The 27,880-nt window shown below is 40.8% G+C and overlaps 1 protein-coding gene across 10 annotated transcripts in view; it reads right to left on the bottom strand.

The window, feature by feature from the left end:
• Nucleotides 1-3,718: 3,718 nt before the first annotated feature.
• LOC130931967 (BAH and coiled-coil domain-containing protein 1) overlaps nt 3,719-27,880 on the bottom strand; it is a 221,457-nt gene continuing 197,295 nt past the window's right edge. For 8 of the 10 annotated variants that reach the window (XM_057861246.1, XM_057861242.1, XM_057861245.1 and 5 more), the window contains 6 exons: nt 22,910-23,018; nt 22,724-22,837; nt 22,521-22,655; nt 16,227-17,458; nt 13,490-13,726; nt 3,720-8,580 (listed from right to left, as the gene is read on the bottom strand). In XM_057861246.1, coding sequence (XP_057717229.1) covers nt 8,371-8,580; nt 13,490-13,726; nt 16,227-17,458; nt 22,521-22,655; nt 22,724-22,837; nt 22,910-23,018 — 2,037 coding nt within the window. In that variant the 3' untranslated portion in view covers nt 3,720-8,370. Of the gene's footprint in view, nt 8,581-13,489; nt 13,727-16,226; nt 17,459-22,520; nt 22,656-22,723; nt 22,838-22,909; nt 23,019-27,880 lie in introns of all 10 variants that reach the window. The other 2 variants (XM_057861248.1, XM_057861249.1) reach the window with 1 other exon arrangement.

The following is a 27,880-nucleotide window of genomic DNA, read 5'->3' on the forward strand; positions in this document are numbered from 1 at the left end:
TGGCGGGCTACTAGTTTATTTTTTGATTGAAAATTTTACAAATTTTATTAAAATGAAAACATGAAGAGGGGTTTTAATATAAAATTTCTATAACTTGTACTAGTTATTATCTTTTATTTATTTTCTATAAATTTTTATAAATATTTATATATTTTATTTATTTATATATTTATATATTTTATTTATTATTTTTATTTATCTTTTAAGACCTACAAGTCTTTCTATCCATGGATCGCTTTAACAGAATGTTAATAATGGTAATGCCATCTTGTTGATTTATTGTTATAATAAAGAAATACAGTACTTATGTACCGTATGTTGAATGTATATATCCATCTCGGTCTTATCTTTCCATTCCAACAATAATTTACAGAAAAATATGGCATATTTTACAGATGGTTTGAATAGCGATGAATTAATTTTTGAGCTGTAATTAACTTGATTAAAAATTTTAATCATTTGACACCCCTAATATATATATATATATATTTTTTTTTAATTAAATCGTTGTCTAATTGTATTCAACGTTACAGACAAAATGTCTTACCCTCATCCAGAGTCTTTAGTTTTGGCTTAAAGTGGGGCTGTCAAATTTATCGCGTCAAAGGCGGTAATAACATTAAAATATTTAACGCAATTAGCGCATGCGCTGCACTACCCACTCACGCATTGTCGCGTTCAATATATAATGGCACCGTGTTACGTATACATAGAACTAAAAGGCAACGTTAAATGAGTAGAGAGAATTTTGGCAGCCTTTGAAACCTTTTTTAAATTGACTAAAGCCTTACAATCCATCTCTCAACGTTCAGAAATATCTTGGGAAGCAATGTGAGGAAGAAAGGTAGTAGTTGATCTTTTTCTTAAAACCCTATTTTATTTCCCGACGCTGAGAAGATATATCAATTGGTACCATTACGCAGTCATGGTTGCACTTCGCATCATACATTTGGGCAGAAGTTAAATGGCTGAATTATCATTTACTGAAAGCTCATAAAAATCCACTAGATGGCAGTATTTAGTCACAATATACAGAGTCACATTTGTTCTTTAAGAATTACAAGTCTTTCTATCCGTGGATCCCTCTCGCAGAAAGAATGTTAATAATGTAAATGTCATCTTGAGGATTTATTGTCATAATAAACAAATACAGTACTTATGTATGTTGAATGTATATATTCGTCCGAGTTGTATTCATTTTTTTCTTAATGCATTGTCAAAATGTATATGATCGGGAAAAATGATCGGGAATGATTGGAATTGAATCGGGAGGAGAAAAAAAGCAATCGGATCGGGAAATATCGGGATCGGCAGATACTCAAACTAAAACGATCGGGATCGGATCGGGAGCAAAAAAACATGATCGGAACAACCCTAACTGTAACTGTTGTCTTGGAACAAATCTGAACAAAGAAAAACATTGCAATATAAAATAATGCAAACTGGCTAAACTTAAGAGTAGCTGAGATCTGTCATGACAGAACATCGCTTCAATGATATCTGGCGCCATCTAGCCTTGTGAATGGGGAGAGTAGCTGAGATCTGTCATGAAAGAACATCGCTTCAATGATATCTGGCGCCACCTTTGCATGATATAGCTGTGTTGCAAATGTTGTTGCACTGAGCTGACTGGTCATTGTTCTTTATGACGTTGGGCAAACCTTTGAGTGCCGCCACACAGTGGCTACATTTGAAATCAAGTTGCAATGCACAAACAAACACTTCATGTGGCTTCTTCTTCATGGTGTTCGGCAGCTGTTTTTTCTGGTCGGCAGTCAGGGTATCGAAACCAAAAATGCGAACGATTCCGGGAGAACTGGACTGTTAGTCCTGGATCCCATCGATGCCCAACCCTAGTAATTAAAGATGTCCGACATCGATCATCGATCACGTCATTTTCAAATGATCGGAATCGGCAAAAAAATATCGAACAGGCCTTTTTTTTAATATACTGTACATGTATTTTTTAATTAAATCATCTTCTATTTGTATTTAACGTTACAGACATAATATGTTACACTCATCCAAAGTCTTTAGTTTAGGCTTAAAGTAGGGCTATCAAATTTATCGCGTTAACGGCGGTAATTAATTTTTAAAAATTAATCACGTTAAAATATTTAACGCAATTAACGCATGCGCTGCACGACCCACTCATACATTGTCGCGTCCAGTCTATAATGGCGCCGATTTACCTATAGATTTACCTATATATACAGCTAAAAGGCAGCGTCAAATGAGTAGAGGGAATTTTGGCAGTCTTTGGAGCCTTTTATTAATTGGCTAAAGCCTTAAAGTCCCTCTCTCAACAATTAGAAATATCGTGGGAAAGCAATGTGGGGAAGAAAGGTAGTACCGGTAGTTGATCTTTTTCTTTACAACATATGTTATTTCCCAACGCAGAGAAGATATATCAATTGGTGCCAATACGCAGTCATGGTTGCACTTCCCATCATGCATTTGGGCAGAATAGTTAAATGGCTACAGTATCATTTACTGAAAGCTCAATAAATACACTAGATGGCAATATTTAGTCACAATATACAAAGTTACATTTATCCTTTAAGAATTACAAGTCTTTCTATCCGTGGATCCCTCTCACAGAAAGAATGTTAATAATGTAAATGCCATCTTGAGGATTTATTGTCATAATAAAAAAATACAGTCCTTACGTACTGTATGTTGAATGTATATATTCGTCTTGTCTGAGTTTTATTCATTTTTTTCTTAATGCATTGCCAAAATGTATATGATCGGGAAAAATGATCGGGAATGATTGGAATTGAATCGGGAACAAAAAGAAAAGCAATCGGATCGGGAAATATCGGGATCGGCAGATACTCAAACTAAAACGATCGGGATCGGATCGGGAGCAAAAAAAGAAACATGATCGGAACAACCCTACTAGTAATAATGAACACTCAGCAGGAAAACAGCACATTATTTTCAATTAATAATACCCACCTGGACGCCACAACCTGTAAGTAAAAAAAATGTTGTCCAGAGTTTTACGCTCGCTGTTAGCATTAGCCTTCACAGAGGTGTGTCTTTATTCAGTCTCTGCCCTCTACAGTCCCTGACAAAAGTCTTGCCACTTATCCATTTTGTATAAACAATTGCTAATAACCTGACTTTTAATTATTCAATTGGTTTCAGAAATGGCTCATATGAAAGGTAAGACCCTCCCAAATGATGTTGAATGTACAAATATATATTTGTTTCACTGAAAAAAGATTGATCATTTAATGAAGACATAAAGAGCAAATTTTGGCAAGACAAAAGTTATGTCGCCTACAGATAGTGTGAAAATTGAACAAAAAATGTACTTCAAATACAAAAATATGTTACATAACATAAGCGAATTAAGTTGTGGTGCTGTGAGATCCAAATTTAATATTTTGTATGATTTCTATGGGCTTGAAGGACTGCATCCATGCGGTTCAGCAAGGATTCATACAATTTATTGATGAAGTCATCAGGAACATCAAAGAAAGCAGTCTTGCATGCCTCCCAGAGTTCATCAACATTTTTGGCTTTCGTCTTCCATGCTTCCTCTTTCATGCTGTTCATGTCTGGTGACTGGGCTGGCCAGTCCTGGAGGAGCTTGATCTTCTTTGCCTTAAGAAACTTTGTGGTAGAGATTGAAGTATGCGATCCTTGCCATCCTGCTGCAGAATTTGTCCCTTTTTATGGTCAGGAATGTAAGAGGCAGCTAAGATTTGTTGATATTTCAGACTATTTATGTTGCCTTCCACCCTGCAGATCTCTCGCACACCCGCATATTAGATGTAACCTCAGACTATGAGTTTACCAAAAGTCAGGTTATTAGCAATTGGTTCTACAAAATGGATAAGCGACAAGACTTTTGTCAGGGACTGTAGTTGCTGAACCTGGCCTCTCTGAAAAGCCTACTATTGGTACATCTCAGTGGTGCTAGCTAGTAACATCGCAAGTCATACTTGTGACGAGAAGGCGCATCTACTGTATCTCCAAATCAGTCGGCGTTGTATTTACAGAGCTTGGCAGTTAAAGCCAGAAGGCTTTATCTGATGCTGTGACAGATCTGTCTATTTACCATGGAACTCTGCTAGCGCAAACTTAACTCAAGCCTGAGACACACAGAAAGACTTGCCACGACAAATAAAATTTGGCAGGCGAAAATATTTGCGTCTGATAAGCCTTCTCCAAATGAATCCGGGTAACCTCAACTTAAGTGCAGCCAAAATAATAAGACTCAATTCACAGACGCTTTTGGACGAGAACAATCCAGTGTTTTTATTTCTTTTGGCCTCTAGAGGAACAGCTTTTATTCAAAAAACGCGACATCACACCGACTTTGAAAAAAACAATGTCACATTCTCATAAAGCACTCTTTGCTTTCAAACAGCAACGTTGACGTGAAAATAAATAAAGTGTTGGCGACCAAAATAAACTTTTAAGTGTCAGGATTGCATATAAAAACAAAAGATACTTGGCACAAATTAAACGTCATTTTCAGATTGAACCAATTTAAGTCCATTGCTTTGTGAATCTGATTGTCCTTCACAGTTAGGAGCGAGTATGTGCGCGTACTGTATTCAAACTGGGGGAACAAAAAAAAAAACAACTTTTGAATGCTCAGTCTCATTTTGTCAGTACCTGGGACGTTCACGCTCCCTGGCAAGCAGCCGTCGTTCCAATTCAATAGTTTGTTCGTTTCAAATAAAAGAGATTAAAGCCACTTTGGTATGTTTTAGAAATGTAGCACGCGAAATGATTTTGTATAGACGTGATTAGCAGTGACACAAATGTCATCTTTTGTGTGATTGCAGTCCGCTGGGATCTGCTACAACTCCTAGCAAAAAGTACGGAATCAAAAGTCTCGGAAGAGCACTCATTCAGACATTTTATCATGTAGAACAAACTCAAATAAAATGCTTGAAAAAAATAATGAGTTAGTTAGGCCTGTCGTAATAACAAACTTTAGTAGGCGATATATTGTCTCATAAATTACCGTATTTTTTGGACTGTAAGTCGCGTTTTTTTTCATATTTTGGCTGGGGGTGCGACTTCTACTCAGGAGAGACTTTTGTGTGAAATTATTAACACATTATGACATCATTTCACATGTTATTTTGGTGTTTTGGAGTGACACTGATGGTTTGGTAAACTTGTTAGCATGTTCTTTATGCTTTATGCTTTATGGGAGATGGCTGTGGTTAAATTTTCAGCAAATGCACAGGTTTACATTGAAATTTTAGACAGCTTTCTTATCCCGTCAATTTTCCAAGATGACAATGCATCATGCCACAGAGCTAAAACTGTTAAAGCATTCCTTGGAGAAAGACTCATCCAATCAATGTCATGGCCTGCAAATAGCCCAGATCTCAACCCTATTTTAAAAAAAAAAAAAAAAAAAAAAAAAAAAAAACCTGTGGTGGATATTGAAAAAAATGGTCCACAGCAAGGCTCCGACCCGCAACGATGATCTGGCAACTGCAATCAAAGAGAGTTGGCACCAAATTGATGAAGATTTAACCACAGTCATCTCCCCAGTGCCTTTGCCTGATATGCAGCCCCATATCATCGAGGACTGAGGGAATTTTGATGTTTTCTTGAGGCAGTCATCTTTGTAAACCGCACTGGAACATCACCAAACAAAAGTTCCAGCACCATCACCTTGTCAAGAGTCAAGAATCTGCATTGGACAAGGTGATGACGGTGCTACTAAATACTAGAGATGTGTTTTGTTATTTGTTTCTCATGATTCCATATACCGTGATTTTCGGACTGTAAGCCACTACTTTTTTCCTTCATTTTGAATCCTGCGGCTTATTTGATGATTGATTTGGGTTAATAGGTAACTATTTGACAGCGTTGTCATTAGAGCTGGGAATCTTTGGGCACCTAACGATTCGATTACGATTACGATTCAGAGGCCCCGATTCGATTATAAAACGATTATTGATGCACCCCCCTCCTTTAAAAATTTTTTTTTTTTTTTTTTATGTTTTGTACATTAGTTCCAGAATTGTTCAAAAATACTGTCAGGCTAAACCACACTACTATTTCAGTATCAAGTTAACATATAGCAGTAAACAAATATATAAAAATAATAAATAAAAAACTCCAGTCCCCATTCTGTATCAGCAGCTTTAAACTACATTCAATTAATTTAATGTTGTGAATCAACCATTAAATTTGTTAAAATTGCTCCCGTTATTCCAGAATTTCTCTTTTGTCTACTTTCGACATGTGAAAGTTTAAAAACTATTTTAAAGATAGATTCAAGTCAATATTTTACCGATTTAGGAGTATTTCAGATAAAAAGTTAATCAGGTTTGCTTGGAAGGTTCGCTACAACAGCCTTGCAGCGAAGTGTACTGCTCTAAGATGGCGGCCGTTTATAACGCCCGCATCTAGCTTTTTGTAGATGTGCTGCTAACACTACCAAATCTATATTGCATCTAGTCCTATATAAATGATATCCACCGTAACATATGGATGTACTTTGGAGCAGCTTTTCGGCAGCAGTCAGGTATGTTGTTGTGTTTTTTTATCTCGTTGCATGAGTTGAGCTAGAGCCGTGAGTTGAGCATTGGCATTACCCGAGGGGCCGGGTATGGGAAGCATGATGTTTAGCTACTCTCGCTCCGTTCCGTCCCGAAGACCGCGCGGCGCGCTGAGTGTTGTTTACTTCCGCTTTACTTGGCATATTTCAATAATCGGAATTTGGATGTTTGTGAATCGTTCTCGAATCTTCCACGGCCGAATCGCGAATAATCTAAGAAGCGGAAATTTTGCACACCAATAGTTGTCATAACACTGTCATAATGACATACTACTATCATGGGCATTACGAAATGCTTATGTTATTAAGTGTCATCCGGCAAATTATGTCACTAACTCCATTTATGTCCATCGTGGATATTTCACATCTCATTCAAAAGAGATAATTTGCCAGATAACACTAAATGACATCTGTTATATACATTCATAAATGCTCATGACAGTGTCATGTCATAATTATGATTCAAATGAAGTGTTACCAAATACCATAACTAGCAATTAATGAAACAAATGGAACAGTAACCAAAGAAATAATTAGCACTGAACATCAATTTTGATTGTTATTTACATCTGTAGTGCTGCTATGCATGCTAGGAGGCATGTTGGACATCAACAGTGTTGACAGCAGGTGGCAGCAGAGGTTGACTGTCCCTCCCCTCAAAGGAGCAGTGATGGCCAAATGAAGCTTCTTGAAGCAATGAAGCTTTGCATGCAATTGGTTCAAAGCTTCATGGTGGTTCATTTGGTCTTATAACAGTCGTATGATGCCGCTGTCAAATAAAGTATTACTGGTTAATATCTTTAATGTGTAAATATCCAATAATACATAATACAGGACAGCTGCGGCTTATAGTCCAGTGCAGCTTATCTATGAACAAATGCCGTTTTCATGCCAAATTTGGTGGGTGGCGGCTTATAGTGTGAAAATGAGGGTATATTTCCCTGCACTTGCTCTATGAAAGTAACATTTACTGACCACCACAATGTTTTTTATTCATTTCTTTTAGTGTTTTTGAATGCAAAAGAGTTGCACTTTTGAACTCATTTTTTCAAGCTTTTTATGAGTTTGTTCTGCATGATAAAATGTATGAGTGAGTGCTCATCCGAGACTGGTGATTCCATACTTTTTACTAGGGGTTGTACATAAACCAGTTGAGTTAAATAATAAAATTCATCCAAAAATAATAGAAAAAAGCCACTTGACCTTTTTTTTTTTTTTTAAAACAGGATGACTCCAAATCTCTCAGAGAGCGAGTCTTGCCCTGTTCGCCATCGAATCCTTTCTTGGTCTGTGCTGTCCCTTTCTATCTCAGCAGGGTACGTATACGCAGTGCAACGCTAACATCTTCAATCACCAATTCCCAAAGCAAAGGAAGGGAAAAAAAGAAAAAAATCTATACACATATAAAAATAAATCAATTGCAAACATGGAAAGATACATCTTGTATGTACAATAGAATCCTGTATAAAATAGCTTTTATGTACATATGGACAAGGGACAACAATACAATAATCCATCTGTACAATCGGTACAGGCGAGAGGTACTCAAGTGTATGGCTTGATTTGGATCCGTTTAAAAATATTTACAGACATAACTTTACACGTTTTCAATGTTCCCTGGAATGAGGAGGCTCGGCGGAAATCCCCAAAGTCTTCCATCAAATTGGTCCTTTGAGAGCGTTGCCGCTTCCGTCAAACCGTCGCGAGAGTTCAGCCGATAGGTTCCACGGACGCCAAAGGTCTCCAGTGTGTCATCTCAAGACAGCCGTAGGGTAAAAAAAAAAATTCCACTTTGATATTTCCGTAAGAGGAATGCAGTAGTTTCAACATAGGATGGAAACCCCTTCAGCGGTGACCAGCTGACCAGTGGTGGGGTCGTATGTCCCGGCCAGGTAATAGAGGTCCGGAGAAATACCGGCGGGCTTCTGATTGCACGTCAGACTCTCGTATTCCTCCCGACTCACCACCCGGCACTTGTGCGAGATTGTCTGGACATCGTTTTCGTCCTCGTGACATGACTGGTACAGGGCGTGCTGAAAGGGAAAAAGGTTTTTAGCTTAGTCGTCTCAAAACCGAAGCGTTAACCTTTCAAAGGGCATGTTTTTTCATATTATTATTAAGTAACACTTTAACACCTTAATTTAATGCTTTTAAGGCCTGAATTTTGACTAAATCTATTTAATGACACAACGTCAAAATGACCCCTTATGATGAGTCAAATAAATGGACTCAGGTTTCCCTTGCACGGACGCGGGTTACCGGGGCCACCCTCTGGAGCCAGGCCTGGAGGTGGGGCTCGAAGGCAAGCATTTGGTCAGGGTACCCGCGGGTTATTAAAAGTATTAAAAAAGCATTGAATTTAGTTTTCCATTATTAAAGGTATTAAAAGTATTAAATTAGCTGTCGTAAGTCTGGATTTTTTTCACCGTGGTTTTAATTTTGAAGAACATCTCAGTGCAACCTAAATTATATCCGTGACGAAGTTGTTTTTTTTTTTTTTTTAACCCATAACGAAGATGACGCGTACAATTTTTACGATGCACTGCACTACAAATCATAATGCACCTCGTGCGTGCGTGCGCGCTGTTAGCATCATTAGCATCACAACAGCAGGCTATCGCACAGTACTGTGTGCTAACGTAAGGAACCGCTCAGATGCCTTAGTTGTTACGTTCGACGAAAGCCTCAACAAGACAACCAAGTCCAAACAGTTGGACCAGCATGTGAGGTATTGGATCGGCGACCAAGTCGAATCCAGATACTTTGGGTTGTAGTTTATGGGTCATGCGAAGGCAGTGGACCTGCTTAACATTTCAAAGTAACTTGCCAATTTCTCCTATTAAAATGTGTTAGATGCAATAATGTATTTCTGCACGGTTTGCCTTTCGAATGAATGTGAATTTCGTAGTTTTAACTCAAGAGTTAGCCGTGTTCAACGGGGTATTGGCAGGTGCACTAGCCTTAGCATGGATAAACCGGAGTCGTAGATCCACCATCACCCTCAGATACACGACACGGTTGACACTATTAGTGGAACGAGTGCGGGGTAACGTTGATCTGAATAACATGGCATGGTGATAGGCAAATTATAATGTAGGTGATAGTAAAACACCTCCTGGTATATTTAAATGTTTTTCTTGATTGAATAAGAGTATGGATTTTCTCTATCTGATTAAAAGAAATGTCTTCAATAGCTAACAAAGGATTAACATGTGTTTTGTATACTTCTTGTAATGTGATTAGAAAAAGCAATTACCAAGGGAAATGGTCATGTGTAGCTTTTTTATTTTGTGGTAATTAATGGTAAACTACTGCCATTTAGTGACTGTTTTTTAAACTTTCACTGCCAATTGCAAGATTTTCCCAAGCACTTTACAGTTAAGGTGACCAACTTGACAATCACCAACCTACCACCTTGACTAGGTCCTCTTAAAAGGGAAACCTGTTGTATTGCAAATGTAATTTCTGAAGTTGCTTTACAAAAATAGTGTAAAATCAATTTTATCCTGGGGGAAAAAAATCCGAAAGACCTTATATTTAAATGTGTTTTAATTGTATCTTCAGTAAATGTGCGTTCTTTTGTCAAACACACTTAGTAATTGAAGTTAAATTTGATGTTCAGTGCTTTATTTTTTTTTAAATATGATTCAATATTATCTAGATTCATTTTCAGTTGAAATGGTATTAAAAAAGGTCTTAAAAGTCTTGAATTTAGATTTATCAATCCTGAGCCGTACTCTGTTGGTGGCCGGGCCTTTCCCCATGGGGCCCGGCCGGGCACAGCCCGAAAAGGCAACGTGGGTTCCCTTTCCCATGGGCTCACCACCTGTGGGATGAGCCAAAGGAGTTGGGTGCTAGGGAGTTGGGCGGCAGCCAAAGGCGGGGGCCTTGGCGGTCCGACCCCCAGCTGTAGAAGCTACTCTGGGGACATGGAATGTCACCTCTCTGGCAGGGAAGGAGCCCGAGCTGGTGTGTGTGAGGCAGAGAAGTTCCGACTAGATATAGTCAGACTCTCCTCCACACACAGCTTGGGTTCTGGTACCAATCCTCTCGAGTGGGACTGGACTTATTGCCCCCCGGCTTGGCGCCCGTACGTTGGGGTTCTACCCAGGTAGACGAGAGGGTAGCCTCCCTCTGCCCTCGGGTGGGGGGACGGGTTCTGACTGTTGTTTGTGCCTATGCACCGAACAGCAGTTCAGAGTATCCACCCTTTTTGGAGTCCTTGGAGGGTGTGCTAGAGAGCACCCCCTCTGGGGACTCCCTCGTTCTTCTGGGGGACTTCAATGCTTACGTGGGCAAAGACAGTGAGACCTGGAGAAGTGTGATTGGGAGGGTCGCCCCCCCAATCAGAACCAGAGTGGTTTTCTGTTATTGGACTTCTGTGCTCGTCACGGTTTGTCCATAACGAACACCATGTTCAAGCCTAGGGGTGTCCATATGTGCACTTGGCACCAGGACACCCTAGGCTGCAGATCGATGATCGACTTTGTAACTGTGTCATTGGACTTGCGGCCACATGTTTTGGACACTCGGGTGAAGAGAGGGGCGGAGCTGTCAACTCATCACTACCTGGTGGTGTGTTGGCTCCGTTGGCGGGGGAAGATGCTGGCTAGACCTGGCAGGCCCAAACGTATTGTGAGGGTCTGCTGGGAACGTCTGTCAGAATCCCCTGTCAGAAATAGCTTTAACACCCACGTCCGGCAGAAGTTCTCCCTTGTACCGGGGGATGTGGGGGCCATTGAGTCCGAGTGGACCATGTTCCACACCTCCATTGTTGAGGCGGCAGATCGGAGCTGTGGCCGTAAGGTAGTTGGTGCCTGTTGTGGCGGCAATCTCCGAACCCGCTGGGTGACACCAGCGGTTAGGGACGCAGTCAAGCTGAAGGAGGCCTACTGGGCCTTTTTGGCCTGTGGGACTCCGGAGGCAGCTGACAGGTACCGGCAGGCCAAGCGGACTGCAGCTTCAGCGGTCGCTGAGGCAAAAACTTGGGAGGAGGACATTGGAGGAGTTTGGCGAGGCCATGGAAAACGACTTCAGGACGGCTTCGAGGAAATTCCGGTCCACCATCCAGCAACTGAAGAGAGGAAAGCAGTGCACCATTAACACTTTGTATAGTGAAGATGGGGTGCTGCTGACCTCGACTCGGGACGTCGTGAGTCGGTGGGGAGAATACTTCAAAGACCTCCTCAATTCCACCGACACGCCTTCCTTTGAGGGAGCAGAGTCTGGGGACTCCGAGGTGGGCTCGCCGATCTCTGGGGTTGAAGTCACTGAGGTGGCTGGAAAGCTCCTCAGTGGTAAGGCCCCGGGGGTCGATGAGATCCGCCCGGAGTTCCTGAAGGTTCTGGATGTTGTGGGGTTGTCGTGGCTGACACACCTCTACAACATCGCATTGACATCGGGGACAGTGCCTCTGGATTAGCAAACCGGGGTGGTGGTCCCCCTTTTAGAGGGATCACACTCCTCAGCCTCCCCGGTACAAGTCTATTCAGGGGCACTGGAGAGGAGGATCCGCCGGGAAGTCGAATCTCCGATTCAGGAGGAGCAGTGTGGTTTTCGTCCCGGCCGTGGAACAGCCGACCAGCTCTACACCCTCGGCAGGCTCCTTGAGGATGCATTGGAGTTCGCCCAACCAGTCTACAATGTGTTTTGTGTATCTGGAGAAGGCGTTCGACCGTGTGCCTCAGAGAGTCCTGTGGGGGGTGCTCCGGGAGTACGGGGTACGGAGCCCCTTGGTAAGGGCTGTTTGGTCCCTGTACAACCGGTGTCAGTTTGGTCCGCATTGCCGGAAGTCGAATTCGTTCCCAGTGAGGGTTGGACTCCGCTAAGGCTGCCCTCTGTCCCCGATTCTGTTCATAATTTTTATGGACAGAATTTCTAGGCGCAGACGAAGCGTTGAGGGGTTCCGGTTTGGTGACCTCAGCATTGCATCTCAGCTTTTTGCAGATGATGTGGTGCTTTTGGCTTCATCAGGCCGTGACCTCCAACTCTCACTGGACCGGTTCTCAGCTGAGTGTGAAGCGGTTGGGATGAAGATCAGGACCTCCAAATCAGAGACCATGGTCCTCAGTCGAAAAAGGGTGGAGTGCCCTCTCCGGGTGGGGGTTGAGATCCTTTCCCAAGTGGAGGAGTTCAAGTACCGTGGGGACTTGTTCACGAATGAGGGTAGGAGGGAGCGGGAGATCAACAAGCGGATCGGTGCAGTGTCAGCAGAGCTCCGGACTCTGCACTGGTCAGAAGGGGTGAAGAAGGAACTGAGCCGAAAGGCGAAGCTCTTGATTAACCAGTCAATCTACGTTCCTACCTTCACCTATCGTCACGAGATGTGCGTCGTGGCCGAAAGAACAAGATCCCGGATACAAGCGGCGGAAATGAGTTTTCTCCACAGGGTGTCCAGGCTCTCCCTTAGAGATAGGGTGAGAAGCTCGGTCATCCGGGAGGGACTCGGCGTCGAGCCCTTACTCCTCTGCGTTGAGAGGAGCCAGCTGAGGTGGCTCGGGCATCTGGTTTGGATGCCTCCTGCACGCCTCTCCGGAGAGGTTTTCCGGGCATGTCCCACCAGCGGGAGGCCCCAGGGAAGACCCAGGACACGCTGGAGAGACTACGCCTCTCGGCTGGCCTGGGAACGCCTTGGGATCCCGCCGGAGGAGCTTGTTGAAGTGGCTGGGGAGAGGGAAGTCTGGGCTTCCCTGCTAAAACTGCTGTCCCCGCGACCCGACATTGGCGCAAGCGGAAGATGATGGTATTGTATGGTATTTAACGACATGCATAAACTGTACTATTACTTATAAAGTGCTGCACCCCGTATATGAAAATTTTTAGAATGGGCCATTCATTGAAGGTGCACCCTATACTCCGATGCACCATATAGTGCAGAAAATAGGGTATTTAATAGTGCCTTATAAATGGCTAGAAAAAAACCAACTAAATATGTGGGCTTACCTTGCCATCTCGCAGTCTCTTCCCTTGCTTGGTCTCTTCAGGGTGGTAGAACCACTTGACTTTGACCACCATGCTAGAGGTCCAAGACTCCCAAAAGTTTTCGATTTTACCAACGTACGGTAGGTTAGGGCGTCCGGCGGATAGGAACACGGCACAGTCCCCCACTTTCACTGCTTCTTTTCCCCTCACGATGGCCTTGTAGAACAGTTTCTTGGCCTTACCTTTTAAACCTCGCCTCTGCGGAAACAGATATCGTCCGTTACAAGACTATGTATCATTTCAAATTCCCTAAACCAGTGGTTCTTAACCAGGGTAAAGAATTGCAGAGCCCTATTTTCATACGCTAATTAAGCTTTTTAGACCAGGTTTTGGACTGGTTTGCTCCCAATTTAAAGGCTAATCCATTTCTTTTAAATGCTAGTCCTCGATCTGATAAGAGGAGGAACTGGTTTGCTCAGTGGAAGGTTGACTCACACTTGGTATGAGGGAATACAACAGACCAATGAGCAGCGTGGTCTCAAATTTTGACCTGTTTATAAAACATGCTGTCATAATGAGAAGAATTTCAAATGAGAATTTGCTGTATTGGATATATTTTTTAAATTGCTTTTATTTTCTAATTCTGAAAGGTTCGGTGAATCCACATGAGATACTTGTAGGGTACTTGTGTTGGTACCGTTAGCAAAGTTAAGAACCACTGCCCATAGACTTCATAATGTATTGACGGCTCAGATCGGTCATGCACTGCACCTCGCATGCAAGTAGGGGGCCGCTCACATCAAGAGCTATTCACAAACACACGCACACAGCGATCTAACGCCAGATTTCTATTGAAAAAGTAAGAAAGCTGTACCGCATACAAGCAGGAAGGATTGTCTCAGGAGTGATTTGTTCGAGGATTCAATGTAATTTTTTTTTTTCGTACCATGCACGCATTTTGAAATGTTGTGAAAAAAATCAATGGGAGAAATTAGCCGCTACTAGATTGGCATCATAGTTCGCAATATTTACGTAAAATAAACGCTAGCTGCACATTTTTTTTTTTTTTTTTTTTTTGCTTTTAACTAAGAATCGAGACTGTTTTACGTCCGTATCTATAAAGAATTCAGGGATTTAAGCATTTATTCACAAGAATTTTACCCAGAAAAGCTCGGTTTACATCAGGCAGCTGCTAGTTACATTCACTAACAGACTAGCATTGTACTTCCACATATTTATGTAAAATAAACCCTAACTGCACTTTTTTTTTTTTTTTTTTTTTTGCTTTTAACCCAGAATCGAGAATAGTTTACGTCCATATCCATAAAGAATTCAGGGATTTAAGCATTTGTTCACAAGAATTTTCACCGGAAAAGCTCAGTTTACATCCAGTGGCTGGTAGCTACATTCACTAACAGACTAGCATTGTACTTCGACATATGGTTGTAAAATAAATGCTAACGGCACGTTTTTTTTTTTTTTTTGCTTTTAACCAAGAATCGAGACTGTTTTACGTCCATATCTATAAAGAATTCAGGGATTTAAGCCGTAAAAGCTGTTTACATCAGGCGGCCGCTAGCTACATTCACTAAAAGGCTAGCATTGTACTTCAACATGTTTACGTAAAATGAACGCTAACTGCGTGTTTTTTTTTTTTTTTTTTTTGCTTTTAAGCAAGAATCGAGACTGTTTTACATCCATATCTATAAAGAATTCAGGGATTTAAGCCGAAAAAGCTGTTTACATTAGGCAGCCGCTAGCTACATTCACTAACAAACTAGCATTGTACTTCGACATATTGTTGTAAAATAAATGCTAACTGCACGTTTTTTGCTTTTAACCAAGAATCGAGACTGTTTTACGTCCATATCTATAAAGAATTCAGGGATTTAAGCCGAAAAAGCTGTTTACATCAGGCGGCCACTAGCTACATTCACTAACAGACGAGCATTGTACTTCGTCATATTTACGTAAAATGAACGCTAACTGCATGTTTTTTTTTTTTTTTTTTTGCTCTTAAGCAAGACTCGAGACTTTTACATCCATATCTATAAAGAATTCAAGGATTTAAGCCGAAAAAGCTGTTTACATCAGGCGGCCGCTAGCTACATTCACCAACAGACGAGCATTGTACTTCGACATATTTACGTAAAATAAACGCTAACTGTGAGTTGTTTTTTTTTTGCTTTTAAGCAAGAATCGAGACTGTTTTACATCCATATCTATAAAGAATTCAGGGATTTAAGCCGAAAAAGCTGTTTACATCAGGCGGCCGCTAGCCACAGTCACTAACAGACTAGCATTGTACTTCATCATATTTATGTAAAATGAACGCTAACTGCATGGTTTTTTTTTTTTGCTTTTAAGCAAGACTCGAGACTTTTACATCCATATCTATAAAGAATTCAGGGATTTAAGCCGAAAAAGCTGTTTACATCAGGCGGCCGCTAGCTACATTCACTAACAGACTAGCATTGTACTTCAACATATTTACGTAAAATAAACGCTAACTGCACGTTTTTTGCTTTTAATCAAGAATCAAGACTGTTTTATGTCCATATCTATAAAGAATTTTGGATTTAAGCATTTATTCACAAGAATTTTCAACAAAAAAAGCTCTTTGTGATTCCAATCGATCAGCTTTGACGGCATCGCCAACAATGCAGGCCCCCTATTTGTCGTCCCCGTGTCCCGTCCATATATTATGAAGTCTGCACTTCCCTAAACTGTCACCCAGTGGAAATGGTAAGATTCTCACCTGCGTAGGGCTGCCAGACCACCTCCACGTCTGGCGTCCCGCAAGGAATGTGGACATCTTGGGTCTCGGAATATACGAGACGCCATCCGGCAGCATTCTGGGTTTCTTCGCAAATTCTCTGGATGATTTGGAAATGGAAGCGCTGCACTCTTTCCTCTTTAGAGATTTACTGTTGGAGACGTGCTGGTTAGGCAGTCCTTTGGTATTGTTAACAGCCAAGGCTTTAGCCACATACGAATGTTGCCGTGAGGAAGTGGAAGCATCTCCGGGTCGCAGTAGTCCTCGGTGAGAAGACATACAATTCTGCAACATTAGCGAAGAACTTTCCTCATCTTCTGAGCTGTAGGAGGAGTCGTTGTCAGAGGAACACAGGCTTGAGCTCGATATTGAGCCGGAGGAAGAGGAACTGGACGAACCGGAGGACGAGGACGAAGCGGAGAGATGAGAGAGGAAATGGCCGGCTGTCCTCAGACCCCCCGAAGCTAACGAAATCGCAGCTCTTTTCCTCTCTTGCTCTTCGTCCTCTTCGTCATCCAGATCAGAGTAGGAGCTATGACAGACTCGGTGCGAACTGAAGCCCAAGTCTGCGTAATCTCCAGGATGCAATGATGGGGAAAGCTTTCTTTGCGGTGCGCTTCCTTTCAGTAGAAGTTCCACCCTGGAGTTGTCAGCCTTTTTGTTGTCTTTCACAAGAAGGACCGGATGGGAATAAGCTTCCGTCTTGGGTATAACACTGGAGCCGCCTCTCAGCAATAGAGCTTTGCTGTTCTTGGTCTTTGGGGATGTCACTCCTTCGTGATCCAACTTGACCAGAAACTCTTGTCCCGACTTTTTGCTCCTCGATACCACCGACTCGTCTTGTCTTCGTCTCTGTCCGCAAAGCCCACTTTTAGGAGCGACGGACAAATCCGGACGCGATCCCGTGGACTTAGTACAGAAGGAGGAGTAGCCGTTTGCAATGCTACTAAAGGAGTCCACCTCAAAGGAGCTACTGCTGAAAAGCCCTTTGGATTGGGTGGAAGCAAGCGGTTGGATCCGAGCTAAGGCAAATGAGTCGTCTTCCCTCAATTTCGCTGCCTTTTTCGGCGTCCCGTTGAGCTGGAATAGATTGTGAGGTGTCCTCTTCCTGGCGCCGATCAATGAAGGCCACGCCAAAAATGGGGAAGAATTTTTATTGGTGTTTTCAGCCAGCTGTTGTTGCTTTTGCTTTTTTCCAGATCCTTTTGGTCGCCCTAAAAAGAAATGGTATTAAATGTTTTATTTTTAAGGATAAATATAAGTGACGGATGTCTTCAATCCGATCAAATTGGTCCCGATTGCGTCATTTTCAAAGGATCGGAGTCAGGTACAACAGATCAGGTTTTTTTTTTTTGTCTTTAAGAAACATCTCATTGGCTGCCATCGACGGCGATAAGATTGTCAATCCATTTCAACTAGAAATTGGATTGGATTTCTATCGCTCTGTCAATGACAGTAGGATAGAACAGAATAGAATGAATTAATTAATGAAGTAGAATTAGGGCTGCCAAACGATTAAAATTTTTAATCGAGTTATTTACAGCTTAGAAATTAATTAATCGTAATTAATCGCAATTCAAACCATCTATAAAATATGCCATATTTTTCTGTAAATTATTGTTGGAATGGAAAGATAAGACACAAGACGGAAATATACATTCAACATACTGTACATAAGTACTGTATTTGTTTATTACAACAATAAATCAACAAGATGGCATTAACATTATTAACATTCTGTTAAAGCGATCCATGGATAGAAAGACTTGTAGTTCTTAAAAGATAAATGTTACTACAAGTTATACAAATTTTATATTAAAACCCCTCTTAATGTTTTTATTCACATTTTTTTCTTTAATTTTCCATCAAAAAATAAACTAGTAGCTCGCCAATAATTGTCAATAATTTCACCATGCTCGCTCATTGTGCTGAAACCTATAAAATCATTTAGGCCGAAGTGCCAGCAGAGGGCGCCAAATACCAAAAAACAAGTAACAAACGGACATTACACTGCTGTTTGAGCAGTACATTGTTGTTTGATCGGGGCATGTGCATTAATTGCGTCAAATATTTTAACGAGATTAATTTAAAAAATTAATTACCGCCCGTTAACACGATAATTTTGACACCACTAAGTAGAATAGAACTCTATTGTCATTGTCAGCAAGAACGTTGTCAACAACGAAATTTGACGTGGCACTTCAGTATAAAAATATGTATTAAAATAATAAAAATATGTATTAAAATTTAAAAAATGAATAAAAAATAGGAAAATAGATACTCTAGGGCTATAGGTGAGTAATTGTAGCTTCCTTGAACTGAATACTGTAGTCCCTGACAAAAGTCTTGTCGCTTATCCATTTTGTAGAAGGCGGAAAACACTCAAGTTCCGCTCTGAGATCCCCAATTTGGCCAAATGCCAAAATTGTCTGATATGCATGTGTGATACATCATTGGAAAGCTTGAAATCTCAATTTTCTGGGGGAAGAAAAATTTTGAACAGGAGAGCATATATAGAAAAAAATAAAACATTTTAAACAGCAAAATCCTATCTGGAGGCGAGAGCACGCGAGAGCAGAATTACAGACGCCACGACTTTAACGAGATATTATCGCGTTCTTAACTTGTTTCGATCTAAAAACTCCATGTAGCATGTATCACCGAGTGTCAAGACACAGCTGTGAATGGCTACAGCCGGATTTTGGGGGGATTTTATGGGTGAAACATGGTAATATAACAAGGGTCGCGATGCAAAAATCGCAGACAACAAGGAGTGGACGAGATGTTCTTTTTCATATATTTACCCTTTTAATTTTTTTTTCTTCCAGTTTTTCTTTGTTTGGATCGAATATTTATCATCTAAAATATTGGAGAAAATGCGACTAACGAAAAAAATACAATTATGAGGTAGATATCCGTATTTTTTTTACAGACGCCAATTTTTCCAACGGGACGTAATTTGTTTAAGTTTAAAATATGTGAGGGAATAATTTTTTTAAATAGTTTTTTTTTTTTTTTTTTTAAACTAAATATTAGACATCAATTAATGATTCTAAGCTAAAAATGACAGACATTTCCAATAATAAATACGATTACTTACCTTCTTTTTATGGCTAGGTTGAAACAAAAAGCAGTTGCGCGACGTCTGTAAACAGGGGTTTTCAGAGTAAATCGGACAAATTAAAACTAGTTCGGGGGCTTAATGTGCCATGAATCTGCTATGGCAGCATATAGACATATTGTTCTATCAAACACAACAGTTCTTTTGGCTTAAAATACAGCAGTTTATTTTAAAGAGGGGTGCAAGAGCAGAAACTGCTTTTTCAGTCTTGCCTGTGTTTTCCGCCAGAAACAATTGCTAATATAACCAGACTTTGAATTATTCAATTGGTTTCAGAAGTGGCTCATATGAAAGCTAAGACCCTCCCAAATGTTGTTGAATGTACAAAAATAAATTTGCTTCACTGAAAAAAGGTTTTATCATTTAATGAAGACATAAAGGTCAAATTTTGTCAAGACAAAAGTTTTGCCGCCTATAGAAAGTAGTGTGAAAATTGAACAAAAAATGTCCTTCAAATACAAAAATAGGTAACATAACATAAGTTAATCATAAGTAGTGGTGCTGTGAGATTCAAATTGAATATTTTGTATGACTTCCATGGGCTTCGGCAAGGATTCATACACTTTATTGATGAAGTCATCAGGAACATCAAAGAAAGCAGTCTTGCATGCCTCCCAGATTCATCAACATTCTTGGGTTTCGTCTTCCATGCTTCCTCTTTCATCCTACCCGAGACATGCTCAATGATGTTCATGTCTGGTGACTGGGCTGGCCAGTCCTGGACGATCTTGACCTTCTTTGCCTTGAAGAACTTTGAGGTAGAGATTGAAGTATGCGATGGAGCACCATCCTGCTGCAGAATTTGTCGCTTTTTATGGTTAGGAATGTAAGAGGCAGCTAAGATTTGTTGCTATTTCAGACTATTTATCTCTCAGGGTGCAGACAATTAAAAAACCGTGTGGCATTTGCCAAGGCCCACAGCCTGTCAAAAGGATGGACGCTGGAAAAGTGGCAAAAGGTGGATCTTTCAGATGAATCTTCCATTGAATTACACCACAAACATTGCAGGAGACCTACTGGAGCTCCCATGTTCGGTGGTGGCAAAATCATGGTCTGGGGTTACATCCAGTATGGGGGTGTGCCAGAGATCTGCAGGGTGGAAGGCAACATAAATAATCTGAAAGATCAACAAATCGTAGCTGCCTCTTACATTCCTAACCATAAAAAGGGACAAATTCTGCAGCAGGATGGTGCTCCATCGCATACTTCAATCTCTACCTCAAAGTTCCACAAGGAAAAGAAGATCAAGATCCTCCAGGACTGACCAGCCCAGTCACCAGACATGAACAGGATGAAAGAGGAAGCATGGAAGACGAAACCCAAGAATGTTGATGAACTCTGGGAGCCATGCAAGACCGCTTTCTTTGATGTTCCTGATGACTTCATCAATAAATTGTATGAATCCTTGCCGAAGCCCATGGAAGTCATACAAAATATTAGATTTGTATCTCACAGCGCCACTACTTCATTCGCTTATGTTATGTAACATATTTTTGTATTTGAAGTACATTTTTTGTTCAATTTTCACACTACTTTCTGTTGGCGACAAAACTTTTGTCTTGACAAAATTTGACCTTTATGTCTTCATTAAATGATCAATCTTTTTTCAGTAAAACAAATATATTTTTGTACATTCAACATCATTTGGGAGGGTCTTAGCTTTCACATGAGCCATTTCTGAAATTTCTGAAACCAATTGAATAATTTAAAGTCAGGTTATTAGTAGAGCTGTCAAAATCCCCCCAAAATCCGGCTGTAGCCATTCACAGCTGTGTCTTGACACTCGGTGATACATGCTACATGGAGTTTTTAGATCGAAACAAGTTCAGAACGCGATAATATCTCGTTAAAGTCGTGGCGTCTGTAATTCTGCTCTCGCGTGCTCTCGCCTCCAGATAGGATTTTGCTGTTTAAAATGTTTTATTTTTTTTTATATATGCTCTCCTGTTCAAAATTTTTCTTCCCCCAGAAAATTGAGATTTCAAGCTTTCCAATGATGTATCACACATGCATATCAGACAATTTTGGCATTTGGCCAAATTGGGGATCTCAGAGCGGAACTTCAAGTCACCTGAGTGTTTTCCACCTTCTACAAAATGGATAAGCGACAAGACTTTTGTCAGGGACTACAGTATTCAGTTCAAGGAAGCTACAATTACTCACCTATAGCCCTAGAGTATCTATTTTCCTATTTTTTATTCATTTTTTAAATTTTAATACATATTTTTATTATTTTAATACATATTTTTATACTGAAGTGCCACATCAAATTTCGTTGTTGACAACGTTCTTGCTGACAATGACAATAGAGTTCTATTCTACTTAGTGGTGTCAAAATTATCGTGTTAACGGGCGGTAATTAATTTTTTTAATTTATCCCGTTAAAATATTTGACACAATTAACGCACAAATGCCCCGCTCAAACAGATTAAAATGACAGTGACCCATGAGCATTGTGTAAGGAATTATTGACATCAACAACGGCGGGCTACTAGTTTATTTTTTGATTGAAAATTTTACAAATTTTATTAAAACGAAAACATGAAGAGGGGTTTTATATTATATTTACAATATTAAATTTCTATAACTTGTACTAACATTTATCTTTTAAGAACTACAAGTCTTTCTATCCATGGATCGCTTTAACAGAATGTTAATAATGTTAATGCCTTCTTGTTTATTTATTGTCATAATAAACAAATACAGTAGTTATGTACCGTATGTTGAATGTATATATCGAACTTGTGTCTTATCTGTCCATTCCAACGATAATTTACAGAAAAATATGGCATATTTTACAGATGGTTTGAATTTGCGATTAATTGCGATTAATTACGATTAATTAATTTTTAAGCTGTAATTAACTCGATTAAAAATTTTAATCGTTTGACACCCCTAGTTATTAGCAATTGTTTCTACAAAATGGATAAGCGACAAGACTTTTGTCAGGGACAGTAGAGTTAAGAGCAACAAGGAACAAAATAATCCGTAGGTGTAAAATATTGCAAAAACATTGAGTATGATTTATTTATTTATAAATTGTTACGGGCCAATGAATACTGGGCACAGGGCCACGGTTGGACCGCGGGCCATAGTTTGGACGCCGTCCTGTATAATGTGTACATGAATCAATTTATGTCGTTGCAAAGTCTTACCTGGTCTTCGTTTTGTAAGAGTTAATGGTTGGTTGGTTTTGTCAGGATTGATAGAGTTGAGTGCATGATTGAAACTCGTGGCTTTGTTGAGCTGACTTCCAGTGGGTACAAACATAGCGGGAGATGTCTCCTCACCTTAGAAATGATAGATTCAGGGATTAGCGTCAATTTACAGAAAAACAACCTGAAAAGGAGACACTCACAGTGTATTTGATATCCTGGCGGAAGCAGGCGGATGTTTGGTACAGAAATCTTCCCCCTGTCTCCGTCGTCAAACTCTACCATTACCCCTGGCTTCGTCTCATCAGTTGCAAGTCCTGCAAGAAAGAAAGATGGAATCAATAACAGAGTCAAGATCCACAGGACATGTCGGGAGGTTAAAGCCTGACCTCTACGAACATAGCCAGGGTACAAGCACCGTGAGCGTTCGCTCCAATAAGCGCACACCCGGGTTCCGTCTTTTAGCATAGCCTCCGACTCGGGACGTACGTCCAGGACCTGAAATCCAGACCGAAATGTCATTAGTGTGCTGGGCATTGTAACAAACACAGTGTGCCAAGTGTTAGCAAGTTCACAGGCATCTATTGTAAAGGTAGTTTCAAACTAGCAGCAGCCTAGTGTGAAGGGTTCAGCGGCAACCCATTCATTGTGTATGTGGGAGAGGACTTCTCGCCGAAAGTGAGCGGCCATTTTGAGCGGAACGGCAAGTTTGAATGAATTTGTGCCGAGAGGTGGGGCCCAAACTAGAACCGTGCTCTATTTTCAGAGCACTGCAATGCTGTAGCAGTGGGGCAGGCTTACTTATATCTGTGCTATCAGGCTGTTTAGATGAACAGATACACACAAACCATGGCTGATGAAACCTTGATAAATGCGCTTTTTTTTTTTAAGTTTCGCGAGCTCTGGGACACTCGAAAAATGACTCTCATACCTGTCCTCGCTAAGCTAAATGGTACCTCATGTGCGTTTGTGTTGAAATGTAGTTCACGGACAAAAAATAACTATTTACCTTCTCGCTGAAGGAATCCGACCTTCCAGCCAGAAGGCATTTTTTTCTTAATGCATTGCCAAAATGTATATGATCGGGAAAAATTATCGGGAATGATTGGAATTGAATCGGGAACAAACAAAAAAAAAAGCAATCGGAACAACCCTATTTGAAAAGTTACCTAGTGTTGCTTTTGGACCTTCAAAGTGCATGTGACACGAAAAAGCATGTTTATTTCATAATACACGCGGTATTTTATGCTCCTGAATGATATGGACCGCTTGGATGTGTGTGGAAGGGATCGCTATATTTATTTAGTTTTTTGAATCCGGCGCCATGAAAATGAGTTACTTCCGGCTTCGGTCTTGCATTGAGGAGGACGTCGCTGTGACGTGTACGAGAGAAGGAGTCCTCTTCACTATACAGCAGTACTGTTGTGTATGAGGACTAAGGATTCAGTTGCGGATTAATACGTTTATTTTTCGCATCACGCCAGCCAAATGGCTGCAGAAAAATCGTGCTGTATGAGGGAGAGGCGTGTGCGCCTTTTTGGAGTTTCAAAAGGTTCCCATTCACCGTGGATATTGGCCAAAACAAGCCCTACTACTGTGGGACCATTGGACTTACGAGGAAGTGAGTAAACATCGTGTTTTGTATTATGTCAAATACTGGGATCATTTTAATATGTAGGTGGCTTGTATTTTGTGGCTGACATGCATGCGGGGCGGCTATTTTTCGGCACAACACCGGCGGCTTGTCGAACATCCACCTGCCGGGAGAGCACTATATTTGGTTTATTGTGCTCATGTGCCCGGTGTTCTGTCAAATTTTCCGACCGATCAGAAATTGCAACTTTGAGTTAAAAATAGCCGCGAATACAGCGATTACAAAGTAAACACTATAAACTTTCTTTAAATGAAGGACTACTTACGCTTGATCATTCATAGGCATGTAAAAAGCTCTCCTCATGCACATTAGCTGCACGTTAGCTGCACAACAACTGCAGCCGCCCTCCTCCGGGGAATGAGCTGTAAATTGCTCCCCGGCGAAGACAATCGACAACCCAGTCGTCATGTCAAAACATCCGGGCTAGTTATGTGTGATTCTCCACGTCAAAGACTTTGAAATATCATCGGTTCGGGTTAGCATGTCGGCTAGCTGTCACGACTCTTGGTTTGTTTACATTCTCCGAAGCCGGGGAAGGGAAATTACATATGTCCGATTTAGGTGTCATAAAATATGGTTCGGGAGGTGCGACAGTAAAGGTGAAGTGGACAGTTTTGACCATTATGGAGTAATTTTGCCATGTCCTCCTGAATAAGTGCATTTTTATTATTTCATATTCCATTTAGCACAAGACTGTTATTTATCATGACCATGCTATTTATTTAGCAATTGGGGAAAATACTTGGATAAAAAGAATGTCCTGTAAAAATATTGAAGAGACAGAAACAATGACATTTTGCAGCTCTCTTCGTCGCGTTTTCCTCATTGTGAATAGTTCCCCCTCGACAGGCTGACTGGTCCTTCTCAAGCCATTTATTTAGCTATTGGCGAAAAATACTTGGATAAAAAGAATATCCTGTAAAAATATTGGAGTAGAGAGACTGAAACAATGACACTGTGGCTCTCTTTGTCGCGTTTTCCTCGTTCTGAAAAATTCCCCCTCAATGGGCTGAATAGTAAAACCAACAAGCACAGTCTCCCGCTGACGTCATCCACCTGTTGGGGACGCTAGAGCCCTATAATGGAAGGCGTGGCTAACCGGCAGATTAAAAGACTTAATTTCTTGTCATCTGCGCTTTGCTAAATTGTTGTATATACCGTATTTTTCGGACTATAAGTCGCACCTGAGTATAAGTCGCACCAGCCAAAAAATGCCCAATGAAGAGGAAAAAAACATATATAAGTTGCACTGGAGTATAAGTCACATTTTTGGGGGAAATTTACTTGATAAAATCCAGCACATAGAACGGATATTTCATCTTGAAAGGCAATTTGAAATTAAAATACAATATTGAACAACATGCTGAATAAGTGTACAGTATGATAAGGGTTACATGATGCATGAACAACAAAATGCGAACGTGGCCAGTATGTTAACGTAACATAGCTATTAAGAGTTACTCAGATAACTATAGCATCAAGAACATGCTAACAAGTTTAGCAAACCATCAGTGTCACTCCAAAACACCAAATTAACATGTGAAATGATATAAAAATGTGTTAATAATTTCACACATAAGTCGCTCCTGAGTATAAGTCGCACCCCCAGCCAAACTATGAAAAAAACTGCGACTTATAGTCCGAAAAATACGGTAGTCGATGCGATTCTAATTCACATAATAATGCTATTTAAGACTTTTTTTTTCTCCTGGAGTATGCTCTTTAAAGGCCTTAAATTACTAGATTTAAGACATTTGTAGACTTTATAAAACACCGCAGATTCAAATATCAGCAACAAAATCAGCTTTAGCCATTGGCTGAATGTTCTTTTTAAATCGATATCGGCCTTTAAAAATCCCCTATCGGTCGACCTCCAATCTGCTTAGCGGAGCAGAGCTTTCGACATGTGATGCCAATGTGTCAGTTGGGCCTGAATGGAGCGGAAGCCTGAATGTAGACTTGCTGAGTAATACTAAAGAAGGCCTGAATAGTGATTGCTGGTTGCCAGATTCTCGCTCCTTCCAACAATGGAGGCTGCCCTAACATCCGCCTCTCCGTGGGGGGCTGGCTTTCATTTACTGTTGCTGTGAGCATAGATCCTTTTCAAAGACGAGGTGTAGATGTGGCTGGAAGCGTGCACGAAAAGCTGTGTGAACATTGGAGAAGAGCTTTCGCAAGAACCAACCAAGGTATTTTTAGTTCAAAACGATCTCGGCCTATTCCCGCTAACTTTGACTAGTAATGATTGGACAAATAGATATTGGTTTCAGTAAGATGATCAATGCTCATGACAGTGTCAGAATTATGATGGTTTTATGACAGTCTTACGACGCCACTGTCAAATAAAGTGTTATCAAAAAGATGATAAATTTTATCAATTCAATTTTTTGTTTTCCAAAGTAAATGCAGATTTTTGTTCATGTCCGACTTTAACTTAACAAAAATATAATCAAGAAATATGATGATATTTACAACTGAATAGTTATATGTACAGTGGGGAGAACAAGTATTTGATACACTGCCGATTTTGCTGGTTTTCCCACTTGCAGGCCATGTAGAGGTCAGTAATTTGTATCATAAGTTCTCTCCAACTGTGAGGGACGGAATCTAATACAAAAATCCAGAAAATCACATTATATAGTTTTTAAATAATAAATTTGTATTTTGATACATTACCAACTAGTAAATATTTCGGCTCTTAGTTCTTTTTTAAGAACCCCTCCAGTTCTCCACTCATTACTGGAAGTAACTGCACCTGTTTGAACTTGTTACCTGTATATAAAAGACACCTGTTCACATGCTCAAACAAACAAACTCCAACCTCTCCACAATGGCCAAGACCAAAGAGCTGTGTAAGGACATCAGGGATAAAATAATAGACCTGCACAAGGCTGGGATGGGCTACAGGAAAATAAGCAAGCAGCTTGGTGAGAAGGTAACAACTGTTGGAGCGATTATTAGAAAATGGAAGAAGTTCAAGTTGACGGTCAATCTGCCTCGTTCTGGGGCTCCATGCAAGATCTCACCCCGTGGGGCATCACTGATCATGAGGAAGGTGAGGGATCAGCCCAGAACTACACGGCAGGACCTGGTCAATGACCTGAAGAGAGCTGGAACTGCAGTCTCGAAGAAAACCATCGGAAACACATTACGCCGTCATGGATTAAAATCCTACGGCGCACGCAAGGTCCCGCTGCTGAAGCCAGTGCATGTCCAGACACGTCTGAAGTTTGCCACTGACCATCTGGATGATCCAGGGGAGCAATGGGAGAAGCTCATGTGGTCGGACGAGACCAAAATTGAATTTTTTGGTCTGAACTCGGCTCGTCGTGTTTGGAGGAAAAAGAAGGATGAGTACAACCCCAAGAACATCATCCCAACTGTGAAACATGGAGGAGGAAACATTTTTTGGGGCTGCTTCTCTGCCAAGGGTACAGGATGACTGCACCGTATTGAGGGGAGGATGGATGGGGCTATGTATAGCCAGATCTTGGCTGACAACCTCATTCCTTCAGTGAGAGCCCTGAAGATGGGTCGTGGCTGGGTCTTCCAGCATGACAACGACTTAAAGCCAAGGCAACTAAAGAGTGGCTCCGTAAGAAGCATCTTAAGGTCCTGGAGTGGCCTAGCCAGTCATCAGATCTGAACCCGATAGAAAATCTACGGAGGGAGCTGAAAGTCCGTGTTGCCCGGCAGCAGCCCCGAA

This window comes from Corythoichthys intestinalis, chromosome 16, assembly GCF_030265065.1.
Source record: "Corythoichthys intestinalis isolate RoL2023-P3 chromosome 16, ASM3026506v1, whole genome shotgun sequence".
NCBI lineage: Eukaryota > Metazoa > Chordata > Actinopteri > Syngnathiformes > Syngnathidae > Corythoichthys > Corythoichthys intestinalis.